Below are 20,577 nucleotides of genomic sequence, written 5' to 3'. Positions count from 1 at the left end.
CGTGGTGTCTTACGTTGACATGTCGTAAATGAGTGCCCGTGCACTTGCCTTGCTCCTTTTTGCAGTCCCTACTGGAGGCCACGGTGGCCGGGCTACCCAAGAAGGTTCTGGGCTCTCCAGCGTACCATGTGGCTAGCATGGACGTTATGCAGGTGAGCGCTTTGCCCCGGGATGTGTACAGCTGTGGGCAAGGAGATGATGGGTAGAGATGGATTGGAGACCGGTGGACATAGAGGAGGGTGGAGATAGAGGGGAAGAGGCTAGGCTGGCAGGAGACTGGTGGATGTGTGTGTAGGAGGGTGGATGTGGAGATTGTTGAACTTTTATTAACTCGTGTTAAGCGTTGACTTTGCTCAACGCTTTCTTTATTTTCTTTTGGGGGAAAATATATCCATCAAGTATTTAGCGGAATTAACCAAGATACATCTTGACTTAAAGCTTTCGTGACTGCAGGAATTCATATTATTTGGGTCTTTCGGTAAAGCCTTGTAGATAGAAAAAAAAATATCACGACGTTTCGATCGCAACACGAGCAATCGTCATCAGGTGACTCTAGCATTAGGTTATTTGCTTTGCCCAGGATGCGACCTACAATACCACTGGGCTCCGTTTTAAAAGTTATCTTGGATAATATTCTTTGGGTCTTTCGGTAAAGCCACGTAGATAGAAAAAAAATATCACGACGTTTCGATCGCAACACAAGCAATCGTCATCAGGTGAATTGTTTTTTTTCGCTGTGATTGCTTTGCAGCTGGTGTAGTAGTTTTTGCTGTTCGTTTGTGTGTGTGTGTAGGGCACCTCTGCACTATTCCTCATTCAGATTCTTTTCCATGACAGCCTGCTGCAACTTGACTCAGCAGAGCAACGGTAAACACGCGAACATGCACAAACGCACATGCACTCGCTTACGCTTGGCACATGAGCCTCACATCTTTTACGAGCACACTGAGCTGTCGATTCAAAATATACTAACCTGGTGGCACTGCCTCTCCAGTTTTCCTTACAAATTTTTTGTTGCAATTATAATACTGTAATTTACTTATTTATCCAGGAAAGCCACACGGGAGTCGTAGGACTATTTTCAGGAGGCTCCTGATCCTACATTGGGGTTTTATGTTAAAATATTTTCAGCCAATTAACGAACAGTGTTTGTAATACACATGGAAGGTAACTAGAGCACCCGGAGAAAACCCACGTCTTGTGCAAGGGGGCAACACTCTATCCCTGTACAGATGGACACAGATGGCGATTAGTCCACTCCGCTATACCGCCTCCTCCTGGCTAGCCCGGGGTACGGCAACTCCTTGACGCCCAGGGGTAGAAGGGAGTTTCACACCATCAGTGCGATAATCCATCAACCGTCGCTGCTGCCTCCACAGCGCACGATCACGACAGGCAGCAGCCACCACCACTACCCGGCTATTCATAGCAAAACCATTTTATAGTATAGAGGTTATATACAGAGTACTGCCTTGATAATCCGAAACGAGTGAATCCAGTACACGATGACGATGCATTATATGTCTAGACTTCACGGCTGATCTCGAATGAAGGTGAAACCAGTAGTGGTCATGTATAAGGGGGGCATGCCTGTGCCTGCACTCATGCTCCCAAGGCACCGTGGTGGCGAGATGTTAACTCCCTTGCCTGTTAGGTAGCTCATAGGTTCGATCCCAACCTGTATATTTTGAGTTTGCATCTTCCCCCCGTGGTTGCGTGGAATTTTTTCTCCGGGTCCTGCGGTTTTTCCCTCCACGTTTACAATCAACATGCGTTTAGAGTATTTGGCTGCTATAAATTTCCACACGATGAGCCACTTCATTGAGCTATCATTTGTGTCCAGGTTGCTTCTGACAAGGAGATATATAGCTCAGTGGGCCTTACCTGGTAAAATACATTTTCTTTTTTATAGATTTCAGTGTTAATACAGGAGCAACATAGAGGACTTGCTATACATAGCAATCAGCAGCACCTCCTGCAAAAAATTGGCAGGACCCTCCTGAACAAGAGTCACACTCGTATTAAATCAACACTGCGGAATTTACGCACACTCAGAAAGCCATGGGGCTTTTAGGTTGAGAGACCCATACATGAAGGAGACTTGCCCGCTCATATATGTTGCTTTTCATTGTAACAATGCATTGATTAAAATGTATTCGTACATACGATACGTGCATTGATTCGTGCTTGTAAGAATTGGTTATTTATGATTGATGCAAGGTATACAAAATGTATAATCTCGTGTAACACTTCAGCTAAAGATACAGACAAAGGGGTAGAAACGAGATAGACCAAACAATACAAATTAGATGCATAAGAGAGGTTTTTTTTTGGTTAGATCGCGTAAATATGTAAAAGTGTCGTTCGAACCCGCCACCACCCGACACAGCCAACTAGTAAGGGTTGTCACGTAAACAGAACGTGGCCAATTCGTCACTAGTACAGCACACCGGTGTGTTTGAGAGCCAAGCCACAACATTTACAATCGGAGTACGACGTTTCGCCAGTAATCACAACTAGCTTCATCAGGTGACAGCCAGATTTGTGGAGAAGTCCACCTGTTTCGTTCCTTATATAGAGGCGTAGATGTGGTGACCATGCTTCTGCGCTCTTGCGCCAAGTGGGGCGGGGCGGATTACTGAGTCAACTACATTATGCATTATGTGAGCCCTTTGATCTTGTCCTTCCTGTCTATTGTGTATGCAGCACTAAGGCGGTAGCTATCTGAACGGTTAAAATTATTTTTATTTCTTTAAATTTCCATAGATTATCTAATTTGTCTTGGCTCGTAGTCGCTAGTTTTGAGTGTCCTTGTTGACACGTGTGTTCTGCTACTGCTGACCGTTGTATTTGGGAGAAATTCATATTTTTCTGATCTTTTAGTCTCGTGCTGATCATTCGTCCTGTTTGCCCAACATAATATTCACCACACATGCAGTTAATCCTGTACACACCTTCTGTTGATAGCTTCGGTAATACATATTTGTACCAGATATAAAATTCTGTATTTTATGTACCGTGCCAAATCTGACTCTGATGTTTTGTTTTTCCCAACATCTGGCTAGTTTATCAGTTACTCCCGCAATGTATGGTATTTTGATCGTTTTTATTACTTGGGCAGTTTCAATGCTCGTGTTATTTGATTTGGTTTTGTAATTCAATGCCCTGTTGATTTGTGCATCATTGTAACCATTTATTTGAAGCGCTTCTTTGACATGTTCTATATTTACGCGATCTAACCCAAAAAAGCTCTATGGATGATATTGGTCGCAAAAGCCTACGTGTTAAACTCACATATTAGATAGTCAAAAATATACACTTTTTTTTTTACTGAATTATGTCCCGAAATCATGACACATGATCGTATCGATGGTTGGGGGCAGGAGTGTGTGAATCGTTACATTCCGAGTGCGCCTACACATGTGGGTTGCGGGCGCAGGCTGGAGTCGCTCCTGCACACGCTTGTTGCCTGCGTACTGGACGGGCCGGCGTCCCCCCTGGGCTTCAGTGCAGCGGTGCTGGGGCTGCTTGAGCAAGCCGCGGTGGGCGCCACCCTGCCCTGCCAGCGCCTGTGCACCATTTGGGAGTTGGTGGTGCACCCTCTGACGGCCCGCATTCAGCAGGTGCGTGCGTGTGTGTGTGTGGTCTCAGGCTAGGTCGGTCCTTCACAGATGCCATATTTTACGTCCGTCTGCTACAGCAGAGGTGGAGGGAATTCTAGCAGCACCTACATCTGCTTTATTGACCTGGTCAAGACCTATGATACTATCAATAGGCCTGGGCTCTGGCTTGTTCTTCGTACTTACACAATCCCTGACTCTGCTCACATTAATTAAGGAACTACATGATGGTGGGCAGTCACTACAGATGTAATATGGATAGTTACGCATCCAGAATAACATAGTTACGTAGCTTACATGATTTTCAAAACTCGTTTGCATGTTTGCATATGATTACAAGCAAATATGATTGGGAAATATGCTGTAATTAACCTTAATTAATTGTCTTAAGGAGGCGAATGGGCATAAATTATAATAATGGTTGAACAATTATATAATAATTGTATAATTTACCATTAATTTGAATAAATTAGACCAGACTATAAAGTAATTTGTGAAATGTTTATTTTATTAAAATCGACTGGTGTATTCATTTATATGATTAATTAGTCCATGAGAGTACAGGTAAAAAGAGCCTTAAGAGACTGGCTCGATTAATTTGTGTGGTAATTGACTCACTGAACGTTGTCAGCTGCTGCGTAAATGAATACAGTACTGTAGTTATTGTCAAAGAGTTTATTTAATTCGCTTGGTGGTTTTGATTTTAAGTTATTGATTTAGTGTTTAATATTTTAAATGTGTTAATACTGTTGAATGCCAGTAATGATATTGTTATTCATATGAAAATAGTGGGTAGATAGAAAACCAATATCAGATTCACAGCAGTGATGTTGTCAACCCGTGAGGCTGGGAGAAATGGGCTAAAGTGAAAGTAATACTTTTTACATACAGGAGGTTCGAGCTGAAGTTCCAGATAAAAAAAAACACCTCCAAGAAGTCTCTACATCCATTGTTGTGTGCCCGTTGACACCTGAATGGACACATTTTCTTTATTTTTAAACAATAAACGTGCAGCCACTGAACTAGACATACGCTCTACAATTCGATGTGCTACACATGCAATGTTTGACCAATTTCCTATTGAGTATTTAGCAGAGGTGTGGACTCGAGTCATGTGACTTGGACTCGAGTCAGACTCGAGTCATGAATTTGATGACTTGCGACTCGACTTGGACTTGCATAACAATGACTTTGTCCCACCTATGAGATGTGGACTCGAGTCATGTGACTTGGACTCGAGTCAGACTCGAGTCATGAATTTGATGACTTGCGACTCGACTTGGACTTGCATAACAATGACTTTGTCCCACCTCTGGTATTTAGAGAACTACTCATTTAAGCTATACAGTTAATGCACCAATGGATAAAAAAAATCCGACTTGCTCTACTGTGCTGTACTGGCTTTTGTAAATATCCTTGAAACGTAATTCTGCCTCTTGTAGAGATGCATTGTTTCGCGAGAATCCCATCCACTGCAGTTCGATTGTTTGCCAATCTGTGGTGGGCTTCCTGTTAAGTGAACTCGGTATGTGCAGACGTGCATGTATTAGCACGCTGCGATATGTACCCAGCAACGATTAGATTCCCAGCCATGGCTAACGTGAGTGGCAAGTTATATCATACCTGTCAACCCCTTATCAGCAGTGCCTACCTTATTACAGACCAATTCAGACCTTATTGGTCACCCCGTGCCCTTATAAATCTGAACATTCATCCTGCAAAGTCTCATCACAAGGAAGAAAAACAAATAGACTTTTTTTTGCCAGTTTTGAAATGGCTGTATGCCATATGGACTTGAAAACTCAATTTCCCTGTGCAAGAATACTGGTAAAACCACATGGGTTGACAGGTATGTGATATCTTAACTAGGCCTGGGTCTCCCCCTAGGTTAACTTTCCCAAATGTGAATGCCTGGTGCGCTGTTTAAAACATCAGTGCTAGGGAAACAAGAGGTGACAGGATGTGGTACTGGCCACACCACCCCCCTCGCCAAAAGCATTTGCCCCAACAGACTTTGTCGGCAACATTGGAGATCTTTGTCTTTTGCGTGAACACTCGGATGGTGCTAAGGGTGGCAGGGCAAAGGGGCGGGTATGAAGTGTGTGTTTACTTGTGTGGTTTCGTCTCAGACCAAGGAGGTGAACCAGGGAGATACGTTGGAGCACAACTTCACGGCACTTTACAAGGCCTTGCTTTTGCCCATCCAGTTCATCTTCCCAGAGGCCAGCCTACGTCCGGTACCACACCCACACTTGCATAGGATATTACTGCCAGTCTCCCCCTTAATTATATTAAAGTCTAGATGAAATACATGGCACCCAAAATATATTTCCAGAAGTAGTTAACTCGGAGGTTCAATGCTTGCGTCTACACCTGGCGTCCTGAAAAGGTGTCTTTTAATGTAGCATCTCAACAATTTTATTTAGTGATGCAGAGGAGCGCATTGTTTTTCTCGATGTCTGCGTACAAAGGAAAGTGCTTCAGAGCCGGGCTGGACCAGCGATGGGTTTTTTGTCCGGTAGTTGTTGCTGATCAGAGTGCGTGTGCGTCAGCAGGCCAGCTTGAAGGCGGTGCTCCACAGCTGGAAGCAGCTATACCAGGCCTTCTCGTGCTGTGCCTCCCTCGTGTGCACCGCCGAGGCAAACGTGTGGTGCGAGGAGCTGTGCGCCCTTGCGTTGCCGCACCTGCATGTTGACCAGCTCGCGGTGAGCGTCCCAGTCCACCACGCCGTTCGACGTCCAATGTTACTGAGCCCCGTGTTGCCGAGCCTCACTCTGCTGCACTCTATGCTCTGCTGTTCAGGTGGGGAGAGTTAGCGCAGTCGTAAACCAAATAACATGCACGTTGAACTCGGCAACCTTGGGTTAAATTCTAGGCTGCGGCGAACATTGGTGGCGAGTAATATCTGAACTGGTCTTAGCTCCTGACTGTTGCCAACCCACACTGACCAGCGTGGTGAAGTTTGATTCACAATGGGTTTCTTTTGGGATAAATTGTGTCGGTGTAATGTCGATTAGAGCCACCCAACAAAGCCAACCAAAGAAAGTTGTCACGTGGGCAAATGTGCCAACATAATAGTTTTTCAGCAAACCGCAATGTTGAAAAACAAGCACAGCGTAATTAGCATGAGCTCAGATCTTAATTGATAGTGCTTCCTGATCTGGATCCTTAAGTAGATCCCATCATGTCATCAGAACAGCCATACAAGTGAATCGCTTTGAGAATAAATTGATTGCTGATTAATTTCGTTGTAATTTACAAGGTTTAAAAGTGTAAAAAACTGCATTTGTTTAATGATTGATGAAAATAGGCCATACTTAATTATGTTTAGGTGTAGTGTGCTAGTTTTTCTATAATTTAGTATAAATTATACTAAATTATATATAAATTATTCCAAATTATAGTATCATAGCTCCAGCACTTGAAGTTAAAGCAATTTATTATTTGATTACAATAATGTAAAAACTAGATTTGAAGCTTTCGTGACTGCAAGGAATCATCTTCTTAGGTTTTTTTTCGGTAAAGTCACGTAGAAAGTAAAATAAAATAAAAACAAAAGTCACGACGTTTCGGAGGCAACACAAGTCTCCGTCATCAGGTGGGACCGTCACAGCCAGATTAGCTGTATCAAGTGAGGCAATGATTCAAGATGTAATCCCTTAAAAGCGAGTTGAGGGGGGAGGGAGAGGGAGGGGGGAGCTCATCAGACTATGGTAGCCAATGAAAGGAACGTATCGGGAGGGAGGGGGGGCGAGGCCAAAAGGGTGGGCGATGGACGTGGAAGCGCTTGTGCGCAAGCGGCCAATTACTGCACACGCCAACCAATGGAGCGATTGTGCGCAAGCGGCCAGCCACTGCACCCGCCAACACAATGGGCAGAGAGGAGGAGGGGAGGTCTAATACACATGATAGACAAAAGAACGAAAATGATGATGGGTACAAACTTAGGGGGAGCTCATCAGACTATGGTAGCCAATGAATGGAACGTATGTTATCAACCACGCAAAAAAGACTTAATCACAAATTTTTTGGACTATCTTATCTGACAGGCACTATTTCACTGTACTTTACCGAGTGTTAACATCCCCAGTTATTTTAACAGTACTCTCTTCATTGTTCAGCCAGCATTGGTATAAACATGGGCATTTTCGTTCTTTTGTCTATCATGTGTATCAGACCCCCCCTCCCCCTCTCTCTCCATTGTGTTGGCGTGTGCAGTAATTGGCCGCTTGCGCACAAGCGCTTCCACGTCCGCCGCCCACCCTTTTGGCCTCGCCCCCCCCCCGCCCCCCCTCCCTCCCGATACGTTCCATTCATTGGCTACCATAGTCTGATGAGCTCCCCCTAAGTTTGTACCCATCATCATTTTCGTTCTTTTGTCTATCATGTGTATTAGACCTCCCCTCCTCCTCTCTGCCCATTGTGTTGGCGGGTGCAGTGGCTGGCCGCTTGCGCACAATCGCTCCATTGGTTGGCGTGTGCAGTAATTGGCCGCTTGCGCACAAGCGCTTCCACGTCCATCGCCCACCCTTTTGGCCTCGCCCCCCCTCCCTCCCGATACGTTCCTTTCATTGGCTTCCATAGTCTGATGAGCTCCCCCCTCCCTCTCCCTCCCCCCTCAACTCGCTTTTAAGGGATTACATCTTGAATCATTGCCTCACTTGATACAGCTAATCTGGCTGTGACGGTCCCACCTGATGACGGAGACTTGTGTTGCCTCCGAAACGTCGTGATTTTTGTTTTTATTTTATTTTACTTTCTACGTGACTTTACCGAAAAAACCTAAGAAAATGTAAAAACTAGCAATATATTGAATTAACCTTACCAAAATATTGTAATTAACAAAATAACTGTCTCACCTGAAACATGGCTTGCACAGTGTTGTTGTAAACTTTGTCCAACAATGTATAGACAAAGGGCTATCAATTATAACTGCACATTACTGCATTACTTTATCGTACTGTTCACTGAATTGCACCACACTGTAACGTGTTGCACTGTATCAAACCCAACTGCACTGCATCGCACACTAGTCTGCATGGCGCTGCACATCGCTTGTTCTGCACTCCGCTGTGATGCACTGCGTTATAATCCCAATAATGGTTTGTGTACACATGGCCCATGCACCGGAACTCATTGCTCAATTTGGAGCTCTGCTTCAGAGTTTCATGCTACACTCAAAAGGATATATGCCTGGTTGGGTCTTTGGATGAGTGACCACAACGTTTTGAAAGAAAATTGCAAAGAAATTACACCTTCACATTTAGCGTATTGATAATATTTTCACTTTACAAGTATTTTATTTGTCTAGTTTATAATGATGTCATCACCTCATATCCCCTGAGCAGCGTGATCACTCCATTGTGGACTCCGTATCATCACCCTCCTCACCTCTCCCTCCACAGCACTGGCACTCTCTGCGTGCAACGGCTCACCTGGTGAGCGTGATGCTCGCCAACTTCGACTTCTCTGCTCTGGCGCAGAATCGGGCTGCCACGGACAGTTCCAAAGGTGAGCTTGCTGCCCTGCCCGTAGGGGTTGCGTGCCCCATCGCCCCCCACGGGTTTTCCCTCAATCGCGTGGAGGCTGGCGCACGGCATGTAATTGTTAATCAATTCTTAGATTAAAATTCATTGCTACACTTGGGTTGAATGTTTAAAATGGTGGGTGTAAGAATGCATTGTTGACGTTATGCAAATGTTAGATTTCTGCCAGGCAGTGTTGGTGGCTAGGTGGCGAGGGGTTTGTGGATGGCACAAATATTGTGAAATTCCCTTCCCATGAGTGCTGAGGTGCCATACCCTGTCTTGCCTCATAAGGCAGTCCGGCAAATGTGGACCAATCTCCATCTATTGGCTCTCTGCAAGGATAGAGTGTTGTTGCCCTCTCCTATGTGTGGGTTTTCTCAGAGTGGTCCTGTTTTCTCCCATATTCATGAAGTTAGCCAAACATCCAAATTTAGGCCCATAGAGCTTGGGAAATTGTTCTTGGGCCTCTGAATTTACAGAAACTGTGCATTCCAGATATGCAACTTTAACTTTTTTCTGCTTATGAAACAAAACAAGACAGGAAAAATGACACTGAACAGAAGAAACAGATGATTCAAACGTGACAGTATACGCTGGACAACAAAATACATTTCTTAAATTTGAATTGTAGCTCCAAATCATCGGAATGAATTGAATCGTGGCAATAGCGAATCATTGCATGTCCACCGTGTTCCACCCCCCCCTCCAAACGCCAGGGTGCCTGAGCCCCGTGTGTCCTCGCCGGGTGAGGAAGGACTCCCTGGGAAACCTGAGCTCGCTGATCACTTTGCTCGCAAGGGCCATTGAGGCGTTCGGCAGTACTGCAGCAACGCCGGCGACAGTGGAGACAGCGCAGACCAAGCTTTGGGCGACAGGCGCGAAGTTGGTGGATGCGGCTGCCACGCTGCTTCGCCGATTGCAGACGTCGTCTGAGATCCGGGCGGCTATGACCATGATGGTGCCTCCCATTGCCAGCCTTTACGCACAGTGAGCATCTCGAGGATGATCGCAATTACGGGGTATTTGGGGTGATTTTTTTTTCATCCTGTGAGTTGTTGAGTTGCTGTCTTGTGTTAATGCACTCAACTGTGTCCCTTTTCTAGGAGTGGGAGAAAGGGCCATCGTTACAGCCCCCTGCTGATGGGCAAGGTAAGACGTCACACTACGAACACGTGTGCGTGCATGTGTCGGTGCCGGTTTGTGGCTTCAGGTTGAGGAGCCAACAAAGTCTATCATCTTGGGTTTTCCAGTCTAAGATGACGCATGCAAAAACTTAAATGGTCTGGCAGTGGCTTCATCAGCACCGCTTTCTTCAACAGGCGGGCATCCATAACCCACGCATGTTCCCAGGAATCGCCACTACCACACGCTGCCTTTGTGTTTAAATGATCAATTAGTTCACCTGCACAGCCATATTATCAGCTGAGACTGGAAAACCCAAACTGGACTTTTTTGCCTCCTCCTACTATTTGACCTCTCGGTTTTTCCGAGTGCCTTCACCATCGGCAGTGGCGCTGCAGGGTTCGATATGTCTGGTGGTGGATGGCCTGCAGCGTTGTGGGTTCATGCTAAACGAACCGAAGTGCAACATTCAGCCCTCCCAACGCATCATACACCTCGGACTGGTGTGGGATACGAAGTGGAATGCCATTGTTTGTGCGAGAGGAAAAGTGGGAACAGCTGGTGCACGTGCTAAGGAAACTATGCTCTCTCATGGCGGGTCCACCGCCAGGGCGTTCCCTGTGGTGCTGGGACACATGGCGGCAGCTATAAACAATTTTTTTTTTCCTGGTAAGGCCCACTGAGCTATATAGCTGTTTCTAGAAGCGACCTGGCCACAAATTACAGCTCAATGAAGTGGCTTATCATTTGGAAATTTATAGCAGCCAAACTCTCTAAACTCATGTTTGGTTCTTGGACCTTCTGGCTGTGCAGGTAGGGCCAAACGTGGTGCCTACCAAGTCGCCCAGACCTGTTGTTCTAGAGGGGCAATTGGTGCCAGGATCTGCCGGAATTGAATTTGTCAGTATGGCGGTTGAGAGGGCATGCTTTTCTGCTCTAGGGCTTAGCAAGTCAGTGCATGATTTACTCTTGAAATCTCGACATCAGTCAATTTGGCAAGGTTATAACTCCTATTGGTGACAATTCTGACTTTTGGTGTAAGTCACACAGGGTTCACCCGGTGACATGTGGCCTTGACTGGGTAGCCCAGTGCAGGGTAGACCAGTTACAGAAAGGGCTCTGAATTCCCCCACTCAAAAGTGAGAGCTGTGGCGATGACAGATTTTCACGATAAGTATTCGGGGAAATCGGTTGTGGCATCCTAAGTGACATCCGTACTTCTCCGGCCATGCGCCTGGAGTACCTGCCGCACCGATAAATAGTTTCCCGTGGAATCTGCACCTCGCACTGAATGTGCTGTGCAACCTCAACCTCTTTTTAAGGGACAGCCATTACTCTAAAGTAAAACTTGTTGTTTGAAAGCTGATCAATTGGATCATAACATCATCAGAGTGCATAATCGGCCTATCATCATCATGTTATGCGAGCAAGGATTGAGGGGGGGTGGAGTCTGGGTCACGTGGGGAGTGGGTGGAGTTAGGGTCACGTGGGGGAGAGGATTTAGGGAGAGAACCGGAAGGGGAAAGGGGAGTTGAGACGGAGTGAAATACGAGGAGGCCACGCTGGGCAAGACGGAGAGTGTGGCGCGGTTGCCACGCGGGGGCAGACGTCGACACAGACGGCCATCGGTGTCAGGTGAAGAGAGCTAACGGGGCAGTGAGAGGCTAGCTGAGAGGGGCAGCAGTGACGCTAGATAGCGGGGCAGCGGTGTGGCTGCAAGGATTGCCTGACGGGGCAGCAGTGAGACTGCATATTGGAGCAGCAGGGAGACTGCACAACGGAGCAGCCGAGGCTGTGGAGAGGTCGTCGAGCGGGACGCGGGCCTGAGCGAGACGCCGTGGTACGGAGATTCTACGAACCCAATAAAGGACAACGGAGATCGACATCTGAGAGAGTCCTTTATTACAATCAGAAGCAGTTCCAGCATCATCAGTACCGTAGTGTCATAATATAGCCTCTAGCTCGCTGTGAAGGCAAGTGCTGTTCACGAGCATCAATGACGGCCAACAGTGGAAATGGGGGTGTAACAGCACCATGCCTGACTGTCTTAAAAAAAATATTTGTATTTTACCAGGTAAGGCCCACTGAGCTATGTAGCTCTTTTTCAGAAGTGACCTGGCCACAAATGACCACGGGGAGCCGGGATGAGTATCTGGTACTTGGAGTAAACATCAGAATTTGGAAGACAAAGGCAACCTGGCGTGGTGTTGACCACCCACTTCCTCATGTGATGTGCCGGTCTTCATAGTTGCTCGCTCACAGAACCTTTCCCTAATCGTCACTTAAGGCAATATGGGGGATCTTTGTGTTTACGCCCATACTGCTGGCTCACTAGTCACTGTAGTCAGCCAGTCAAAATATGTATTTGTCCTGTGACCTGCCAAACAAGCCTTTGTGATGGCAACTGACCTCATTCGATTTGATTCAAACTGAAAATTGAAAACTTCTTTGCTGAAATAAGCCACAGTTTTGCTGTTTCATTACCAACACCCTCCAAAGCTATCCAGCCAATTTAATTTGAAGCAATGCTCGCGAGCGAGCCCCTCTTCGTTTCCAACAATACAGAAAACGTGATGCAGTGTTAATCGTGGCGAGGAATAAGAAACGCGGAGTTGCTAATTGCGCCGTCTCGTTCGGCCCCACGTGTGTCGAATAGCTGCCTGAGCTGTGGGAAGTTGTGGCAGGCCTCCTGGAGGGCCCGTCGGCGGGACCTCACGACGACTCGCTGCTGCAGCTCCTGTCACCGCTGCTGTGCCACACACTGCCTCACCGGACCCCTGCTGTGCGATCGCGGGCTGCGCAATTTTGGGACGCCACCTTCGGGAGGACGAAAGCGCCTTTGAACTACCCTGAGCAGCTCAGGTGCTGGGAGCGTGTGCGTTCTCGTGCATGTGTTGTGAAACTGGGACACGTGTGGTGTGACGCAGGGGGTGTGTTCGTGTGAGACAAGGGAAGGTGGTGTGACACGGGGGGTACTGTTTGGCTTCTCACTCATACTTTCCAGATGAAAAACCAAAAAAACCTATTAAAACTTTTTATTTTACCAAGTAAGACCCACTCAACTATGTTGCTCTTTTTCAGAAGTGACCTGGCCACAAATGATTGCCCAATGAAGTGGCCCGTCATATGGAAATGTATAGCAGCCTCTTAAACGCATGTTTTTAGATGTGGAGGGGAAAACCCAAGGACCTGGAGAAAAATCCACGTGGCCACAGGGAGAGAGATATGCAAACTCCAAATATACAGGCATCAAGGGTTGGGATCGATCCAATGCCTTCTTGCGTACCAGGCGAGGTAGTTAACATTTCGCCACCATGGAGCCCATTTAATTTCTCCTTTAGGGCAGCGGTCCCCAACCTTTTTGGCACCAGGGACCGGTTTCGTGGAAGACAATTTTTTCACGGGGAGGGGGGGGGGGGGTTCATCATGGAGTCTTTCACCCTTTTGAAAGAAGCTCTCCAGCAACGTTTGTGTTTTACTCATTGTGGCTACTAGGGGTTAGAGCTTGTGGGCTCACCAAAACTGTGATTGAGACGAGTGCGCAGTGCGGGAAAGAGGCGCGGACGGAAGGGGTAAATTAAATAATGGGGGCGGGCCACGCGCGGACTCACCGCTCTCACCTCCTGCTGCTGCTGTGCGGCCCGGTTCCTAACAGGCCACGGACCGGTACCGGTCCACGGCCCGGGGGTTGGGGAGACCCCTACTTTAGGGGACTGTTTGCGTCGGCCAAACGCAAGTTTTTGGTTTGGCATACCTGTTCACCTTTGTCTCGCCAGTGTTGGTAGCAAAGCCACCACATTTCCGTTGCTTCAGTGCACATGCACGAGCTTATGAGGGTATACGCTGTCTGAATGAGGCAGCTTGTCTGTGCCGCTGTCATGCACTTGCAACGTGTTCATGGGAACCCTGCTGTGCACTGTTCTCAAATAGCAGCCGCCGCTTAATCGTGTGACATCTGCGCTCATTAAATATTTTGTGTATGTTGTTTATTGCTTGTGTGAACAGCTGCGATTTGTGTGTCTGTGGGTGTGTGCATATCTTGTCTGTACTTGGATGTGCCTTGCTATGAAATATTTCTCCATTTTCTTGCTCAGTGTTTCTTTAAGCATTCAGTTTGATGATTCATTTAAAATAATCATTAGCCACTGTGGAGAATATAAATAACAAAATACATAAGCAGACAATGTCTCCTTCACATATCTATTAAAATAAATTATGCTTTAGACAAACCATTATTTTTAGTTATTTATCATTTGATTTTGCATACAACTAAGACCCATATATTAAAAAGAAGAGTTACTTGCCTATAACATTTGGCAGTTTGCCAGCATTGGTTCAAGCAATCCTGACTGCTGATGAGACTGCGTGTTGAAACTGGTCCAGAGTTTGCTCGTGTTGAATCAATGCTACTGAAATTATGCACTCAAATAAGCCCCGTGTGGCTGATAAATGTGGATATGATAATAGGTTTTTCCCCTTTTTTCTGGCAACAAAACAGTGGTTAAGATGTTAAAACACCAAACTGAAACCTTTTACAAGGAATCATGTCTGCATTAACTACAATGTTTGTGGTCAGAATGCAAAACAAAAACACTGATAATATATGCATTGTCCTTGAAACTGATTGGTCCACACCAGAGACAGCTTTATTTTGAGCCTCGTCTCAAACGGCGTCCTCTGTGTCAAGAAGACTGCGTCCTTAAGAGGAAAAATATGTACTGGGCGAGGTTTCGGGCAATGGTCCTTCTTCGTACCACATTCAGAGAGGCCAAAGAGCCATGGTGAAGAGTAGTTGGAGATTACACGATACACAATGGGGCCTGATAATAATTGCATTTTACAAATATTTTCTGATTTAAGTTTTAAAATGACGTACCTATTACTAGATATTGTGTAACAGAAAAACTCTCCGATAATCAAAAATGTATTCCTACAAACTCATTTGTAGTAATATTAAAACGTGTTGTTGCCACATATTATCGGCAATCCTGTTGCAGTGTCGTCTCTTATTATATATTTATCACATTAATAATTCACGTAATTACATAGACTTGTTGATGCAGGTCATAATTAATAGATTAATCCTTGACGTCTTGATGAGGCTAACGATGTGTGTGCATGCTTGCTGCATATTTGGAGTTTGCATGTTCTCCCCGTGGTCGGGTGGATTTATATTTTCCCGGTCCTCTGGTTTTTCCCTCCACATTTAGAAACATGCATTGAGATTGTTTAGCTGATGTTGCTACTATAAATTTCCGCATGATAAGCCACTTTGTTGAGTGATCATTTGTGGCCAGGTCGTTTCTGAAAAGTAAGTTAATACCTCAGTGGGCTTTGCATGGTAGGCTGGGGATGGTTTAGTTTTATTTGTATGTGTGGTGGTGGTATCGGGGTATGCACACGTATTTTGGTGATTTGTTTGCCTTTCTTGTACTTTCCTGTACTTTGCACGACTATTTTGTTTTTGTATTGTTTGTTGTGGCGTTCTTACCCCGTGCCCCGACTGGACATTCTTTGAAAAAGAGCTTTGTAGTTCATCGGATTCCTCCGTTATAAATATTCTGTTTCTGTGTGCTGACGTGGCTGCTGCGCAGGTTGGTGATGCAGCGCCAGCGATCTCCGCTTGCGTTGCCTGGTGTGGAGGTCACAGACGAGGAGGCATGCTCCGCCCCTCTGCTTGACAACCCAAATGATGACGACGACGACGACAACGACGCCGTTGCTGACAAAGGGGACTCCAATCGCTTCGCTGTCAAGGTGCAGCAGCCAGCGTTAAATGTTGGCCCATGTAGAGACCTTTTTGTCATTCTGCTGTGGAATGGGGGCCCATGCCATAGGGAGACATGGGTGTTCTTAACTGTACTGTCAAGGATGCACCTCCGATTAGCATGTAAAGCTATGTACGGTGTGAAATAATTTCAACATACTTGTATAAACAATTGGAGAAAATTCTCCTTGCAGAAATGCTGCCGAGCCTTACACAAGAGGGAACGGTGTTGTCAGTGCCATGCCTGACTACCCTTTGTGTGCTGCACCGGTACACAAGACAAGGCCAAATACCACTTGACACTGATGGGCATGGTTGGGAATCTTGCCAAGCTCACGGGGATTGTCGTGCAATGCACAAATCACTGCTTCACCACTCCGACACACAACCCTTGATAAAGACAAAGATCCCCCGTATAGTCTTCACAAACTGTTGGGGCAAGTGCTGTTAGCGAGTAGTACTAATGATGGCTAACACGGCACACGAGGTGCCAATGTTTACACACCACACCAGGTACTCATCTGAGGCTGAGTCGACCTAGGGGAGGCCCAGGACCAGTTCAGATATTCGTCACCGATGTTGGCCGTGAGCGGGAATCGAACCCGGTTCACCGGGTTCGTAGCGCAATGTGCTAATCACTGTGCCACAACTCCCCACACATCACATTACACATACACCCCATGACACAGCACATTACACAACCGTGTATTATGACCAATGGTTAGTCAAAGAAAATCTGCCCATTGTGAACCTTTCATAAAATGTCGCTTGAATTGTTCTGTCGGTTTACTTCTGAAGCTGATTTCAAGACATTGGTATCGCATTGCATCATCTCATTTGTACACTCCCGACAGCAGGAAGCCACAGTCCAGGATGGTCGGCATCCCACGGGGACCGGCGTAAAGGAGGCACAAGCGATCCACAAGGAGACACAGCCAACCATTCCCACACCTGTTACCCCAACCCGTAATAAGACCGCCATAGCTACCTGCGCCTCTCCGTGCCTGCCTGTGGAAAAGGCAGCTACACCGAAGGTACACGCTCGTTCACGCACACGTACGTACGTGTGTGTTTGTGTGCAGCTTGGCATTCCCAAGCAGCTTCTGTTATTATGGATAGAGGGCGCTAAACCAGCACGGCACAGGCGAGAGAAGAGATGGGCCGATGTTGTGCAAAAGGATCTGGAGCTCTGGACTTGCTGAAGACTGGTATAAGCAGTGTCAAGATCCGCCTCTGTGTAGAAGGCTTGTGAAGGACGTTACTTGGCAGTTAGAGGCAGTTGCCCTCTTATCAACAGCGGAAGGCAGAGGGGTGACGCTCACAACAATGGTCGGGCAGCTAAAACCTAGCAGGTTGGCACAGTGGTGAACACAGATGGGGGTGCATCTGTCAGTAATCTCAGTCAAACCATGGTACCTGGATCTGTCCTCTGACCTGTCAGCAAGCCGTTGACAGTTCACTTAGCCTCAAAAGTGCACGTAGCCTGGCACAAGCGCTGTGGTGATGTCACCGTCACTTGGAGGCGAATATCAGTTTTTGTTGTTGCAGCCTGGCAAGCGCCCACTTGTTTGCCACTAGGAATTCTTACAAGCCATTTAACAATTAACCTTCACGGCAGTTTGAACTGTCACATTTTGGGGTCACGATTCTGTTCAAAAGTAGGTTATTTTTGTCTTCTTTTTAGTGTCAGTCCTGTTCTGGTTTTGACATTACAAATGTACCACGAAAATGGATAATAGGCAATACGTTAAGATAAAGACTTACGTTAAGAAAAATCTTTTTAACTGCAAGAAACCAGCAATATTTGCATCTGTGCGTCTTTTTGGCAGCATTTGTTTACGTGGGCAAACTCTAACTTTCTAAGCTTCAGCAGAATTTGGTATGTTAAACATTTCCTGCTGGGTATATGCATGTAATGGTATATGCCGGCCCTTCCACAAACATTACAGGAACTGTGCTGTGCAGCAGGAAAAAATGTTACAAAATATAACTTGTCAAGTTGTCGGTTATGATTTACACATGCTGTTTTGAAAATGTCAGTGTTTTTCTGAACAGCGTTGGACTCCATTTGAGCCCGTGAATTTTTGAGGCTCTTTGAAAAAGTGTTAATTGGTAAAAACGGACCGTTGCCGTGCCACGCGCGCTTTGCTGCACAACAGGCAAGCAGCCTGCGGTCAACCAGGACAGTGCGCACACGCCAACGTGTTCAGCTCGAGGAGGAGAGCTCCCAGGACTTTGTGTTCATCCCCCCGCCAGCTACAGCCGCCAGCCGATCCCGTGTGCTCACAGAGCATCAGAAGGAGGTGCTGCGGACCAAGAGGTGCTGACTGACCCGTACCATGCACACAATGTCTATGCATAATGGCCATACATGATGTACATACATTATGTATGTTGATTTTACTGTGAATAACCCAACCAATAATATATATCGATTGTAATTTATATGAATACATTAATCTTCCCCCCCCCTCTTGTCCCCCCGCGGCTGATTGGCTCGCCAGAGACAACATCACATCTATCCCTCTAAAACCAAAACAGGAGGATTTCTTTACAATTCTAGCTGTCGCCTGATGAGGCTGGTTGTAATTACCGGTGAAATGTCATACTCGACTTGTAAATGTTGTGCGATTACTCTCCAACACACCGGTGTGCTGAACTTGTAACCAATTGGCATGTTTTGTTTACGTGACAAACCTTACTAATTGGGTGTGTCGGGTGGTGGCGGGTTTAGCGATTCGCGATCTAATCCAAAAACCTCTATTATGGATAATGCACAGTTTAGCATTCCGTGTGTCATGATACAGGTTCATCATACCATAACCAATCAGTTCTGGGTATCACAACAATTCGATTTAAAATTTCGCTTGGGATATGGGCACAGGTGCATAGTCTTGGGAATGGTAAATGCTTTGGCTTCATACAAGTCGATCTTGTAGATGATTGTGCGCTTTGCCAATTCCTCGCAGACATAACCGGCTATCTGCATGAACGATGCCTAACTGACCACATGTGAACTGGAATGCACTGACTTCAAGGCCACCAGTCCAAGCGTATGGTGTGAGAGTGCGTGGTACGCAATGCATGGCATCACACTCTCTGCCTCCGCATGTCTCTTCTCACCCTTGCCTCTTACTACGTTCCTTCCCCCACCGCCCATGTCCCACCATTGGCGAGCAGGGTGGACATACCGACCATGTACAACACACTGGACGCCTCTCAGGACTCCACCGTGTTTTCTCAGCTGTCCGGCACGCAGGACTCTGAGTGAGTACTCTGCCTCCACGTCCACACGCTCACCGCACGGCCCATCGTCATTATTATGATCATCACCACAAATCTTAAACACTCCCTTCTACGTGACTTTACCGAAAGAACCAAGAATATGAAACGGTGGCTGTGTTAGTGAGACATTTAGCGTGTATGTAACTCCGATAGCCCTGTTCTTCACCTGAGGACGGCTGCTTGCGTTGTGGCCGAAACATCGTGATAATTTTATCTTATTATGTTTTATTTTTATAATTTTATTATTTCCCTTCTACGTTACTTTACCGAAAGAACCAAGAATATGAATCCATGCAATCACGAAAGCTTTAAATCGAAAAAAATCTTGTCACCATCTAACTTTTTAACGTGTGGATCTGGCTTCTTCATGGAAAGGAGGTTGAACTTGGAAATCAGGTTATCTTTGCATTTAGTTGACATTGATGCAGCTGAAGAGGCTGTCATGTTATCTACATGGTCCCAATCAGATGCAGACTTTTTTCGTCAATGTTAAGTGTATTTGCAAGAGAGTCTTGTCTAAATTGTCTCGTTCAAATCAGAGCAATAATATTCTCTCTGAGATCAGGGCTAGGCCGGCCCTGAACAAGATCCGTTTAGCATTAGGAGAAGTGACAGCAGCAGATGTTAGATACCCTTTGCAAGGCATCAAGTCTGCATTAACCACATATTCTTGTGGCAAAACATGCATACAAACATGCTCTGATAATATATGCTTAAAAATATTTAATATATATTAACATAATACGTCACCTTTTATGTTTTTCATTTTTGACTTTACTTACTTTTTCAGGAAAGCCACACTGAATTATAGGACTCTTTTTTTTTAGGAGGGTCCTGTTTTGGGTTTATATTTTATTTTAAGATGTTTACAGCCAATTTAATGGTGAGTGTTTATACATGCGAGAGAAAACTGTGGAGCAACCCGGAGAAAACCCACGCATTTGATGGTGCAACACCATCCCATTGCACATGGAAAGAGGGGGAGCGATTATTCCACTTGCTCTACTGCCTTTTTGACAGCCATGGTATGGCACCTCGATGACCACTGGAAGGGAGTTTCACAACATCAGATCGACCAACACTTGAACTAAAACTATTTTTATGTTACCATGCATACTATTTAAACTATAAAATACTATTTTTTTACCAGGTAAGGTCTACTGAGCTACATAGCTTTTTTTCAGAAGCCACCTGGCCACAAATGATAGCTCAACGAAGTGGCTTATCATGTGGAAATGTATACCAGCCAAATACT

At 45.9% G+C, this 20,577-nt stretch overlaps 1 protein-coding gene across 4 annotated transcripts in view; it reads left to right on the top strand.

Annotated features, from left to right (window-relative positions):
- The window catches only part of RIF1 (replication timing regulatory factor 1), a 52,524-nt gene that overhangs the window by 14,865 nt on the left and 17,082 nt on the right, over positions 1-20,577 (top strand). For 2 of the 4 annotated variants that reach the window (XM_078610352.1, XM_078610109.1), the window contains exons 16-28: positions 66-152; positions 794-867; positions 3,440-3,623; positions 5,750-5,857; positions 6,173-6,325; positions 9,026-9,131; positions 9,865-10,135; positions 10,252-10,297; positions 12,927-13,132; positions 15,865-16,027; positions 16,892-17,071; positions 18,197-18,357; positions 19,218-19,304. In XM_078610352.1, coding sequence (XP_078466478.1) covers positions 66-152; positions 794-867; positions 3,440-3,623; positions 5,750-5,857; positions 6,173-6,325; positions 9,026-9,131; positions 9,865-10,135; positions 10,252-10,297; positions 12,927-13,132; positions 15,865-16,027; positions 16,892-17,071; positions 18,197-18,357; positions 19,218-19,304 — 1,826 coding nt within the window. The remainder of the gene's footprint in view (positions 1-65; positions 153-793; positions 868-3,439; positions 3,624-5,749; positions 5,858-6,172; positions 6,326-9,025; positions 9,132-9,864; positions 10,136-10,251; positions 10,298-12,926; positions 13,133-15,864; positions 16,028-16,891; positions 17,072-18,196; positions 18,358-19,217; positions 19,305-20,577) is intronic. The other 2 variants (XM_078610270.1, XM_078610190.1) reach the window with 2 other exon arrangements.

Source organism: Lampetra planeri, chromosome 1 (assembly GCF_965212315.1).
Source record: "Lampetra planeri chromosome 1, kcLamPlan1.2.h2, whole genome shotgun sequence".
In the NCBI taxonomy this organism is placed as follows: Eukaryota; Metazoa; Chordata; class Hyperoartia; order Petromyzontiformes; family Petromyzontidae; genus Lampetra; species Lampetra planeri.
Note: the sequence above shows the minus strand (reverse complement) of the source record. Positions and strands in the feature narration are given on the sequence as shown.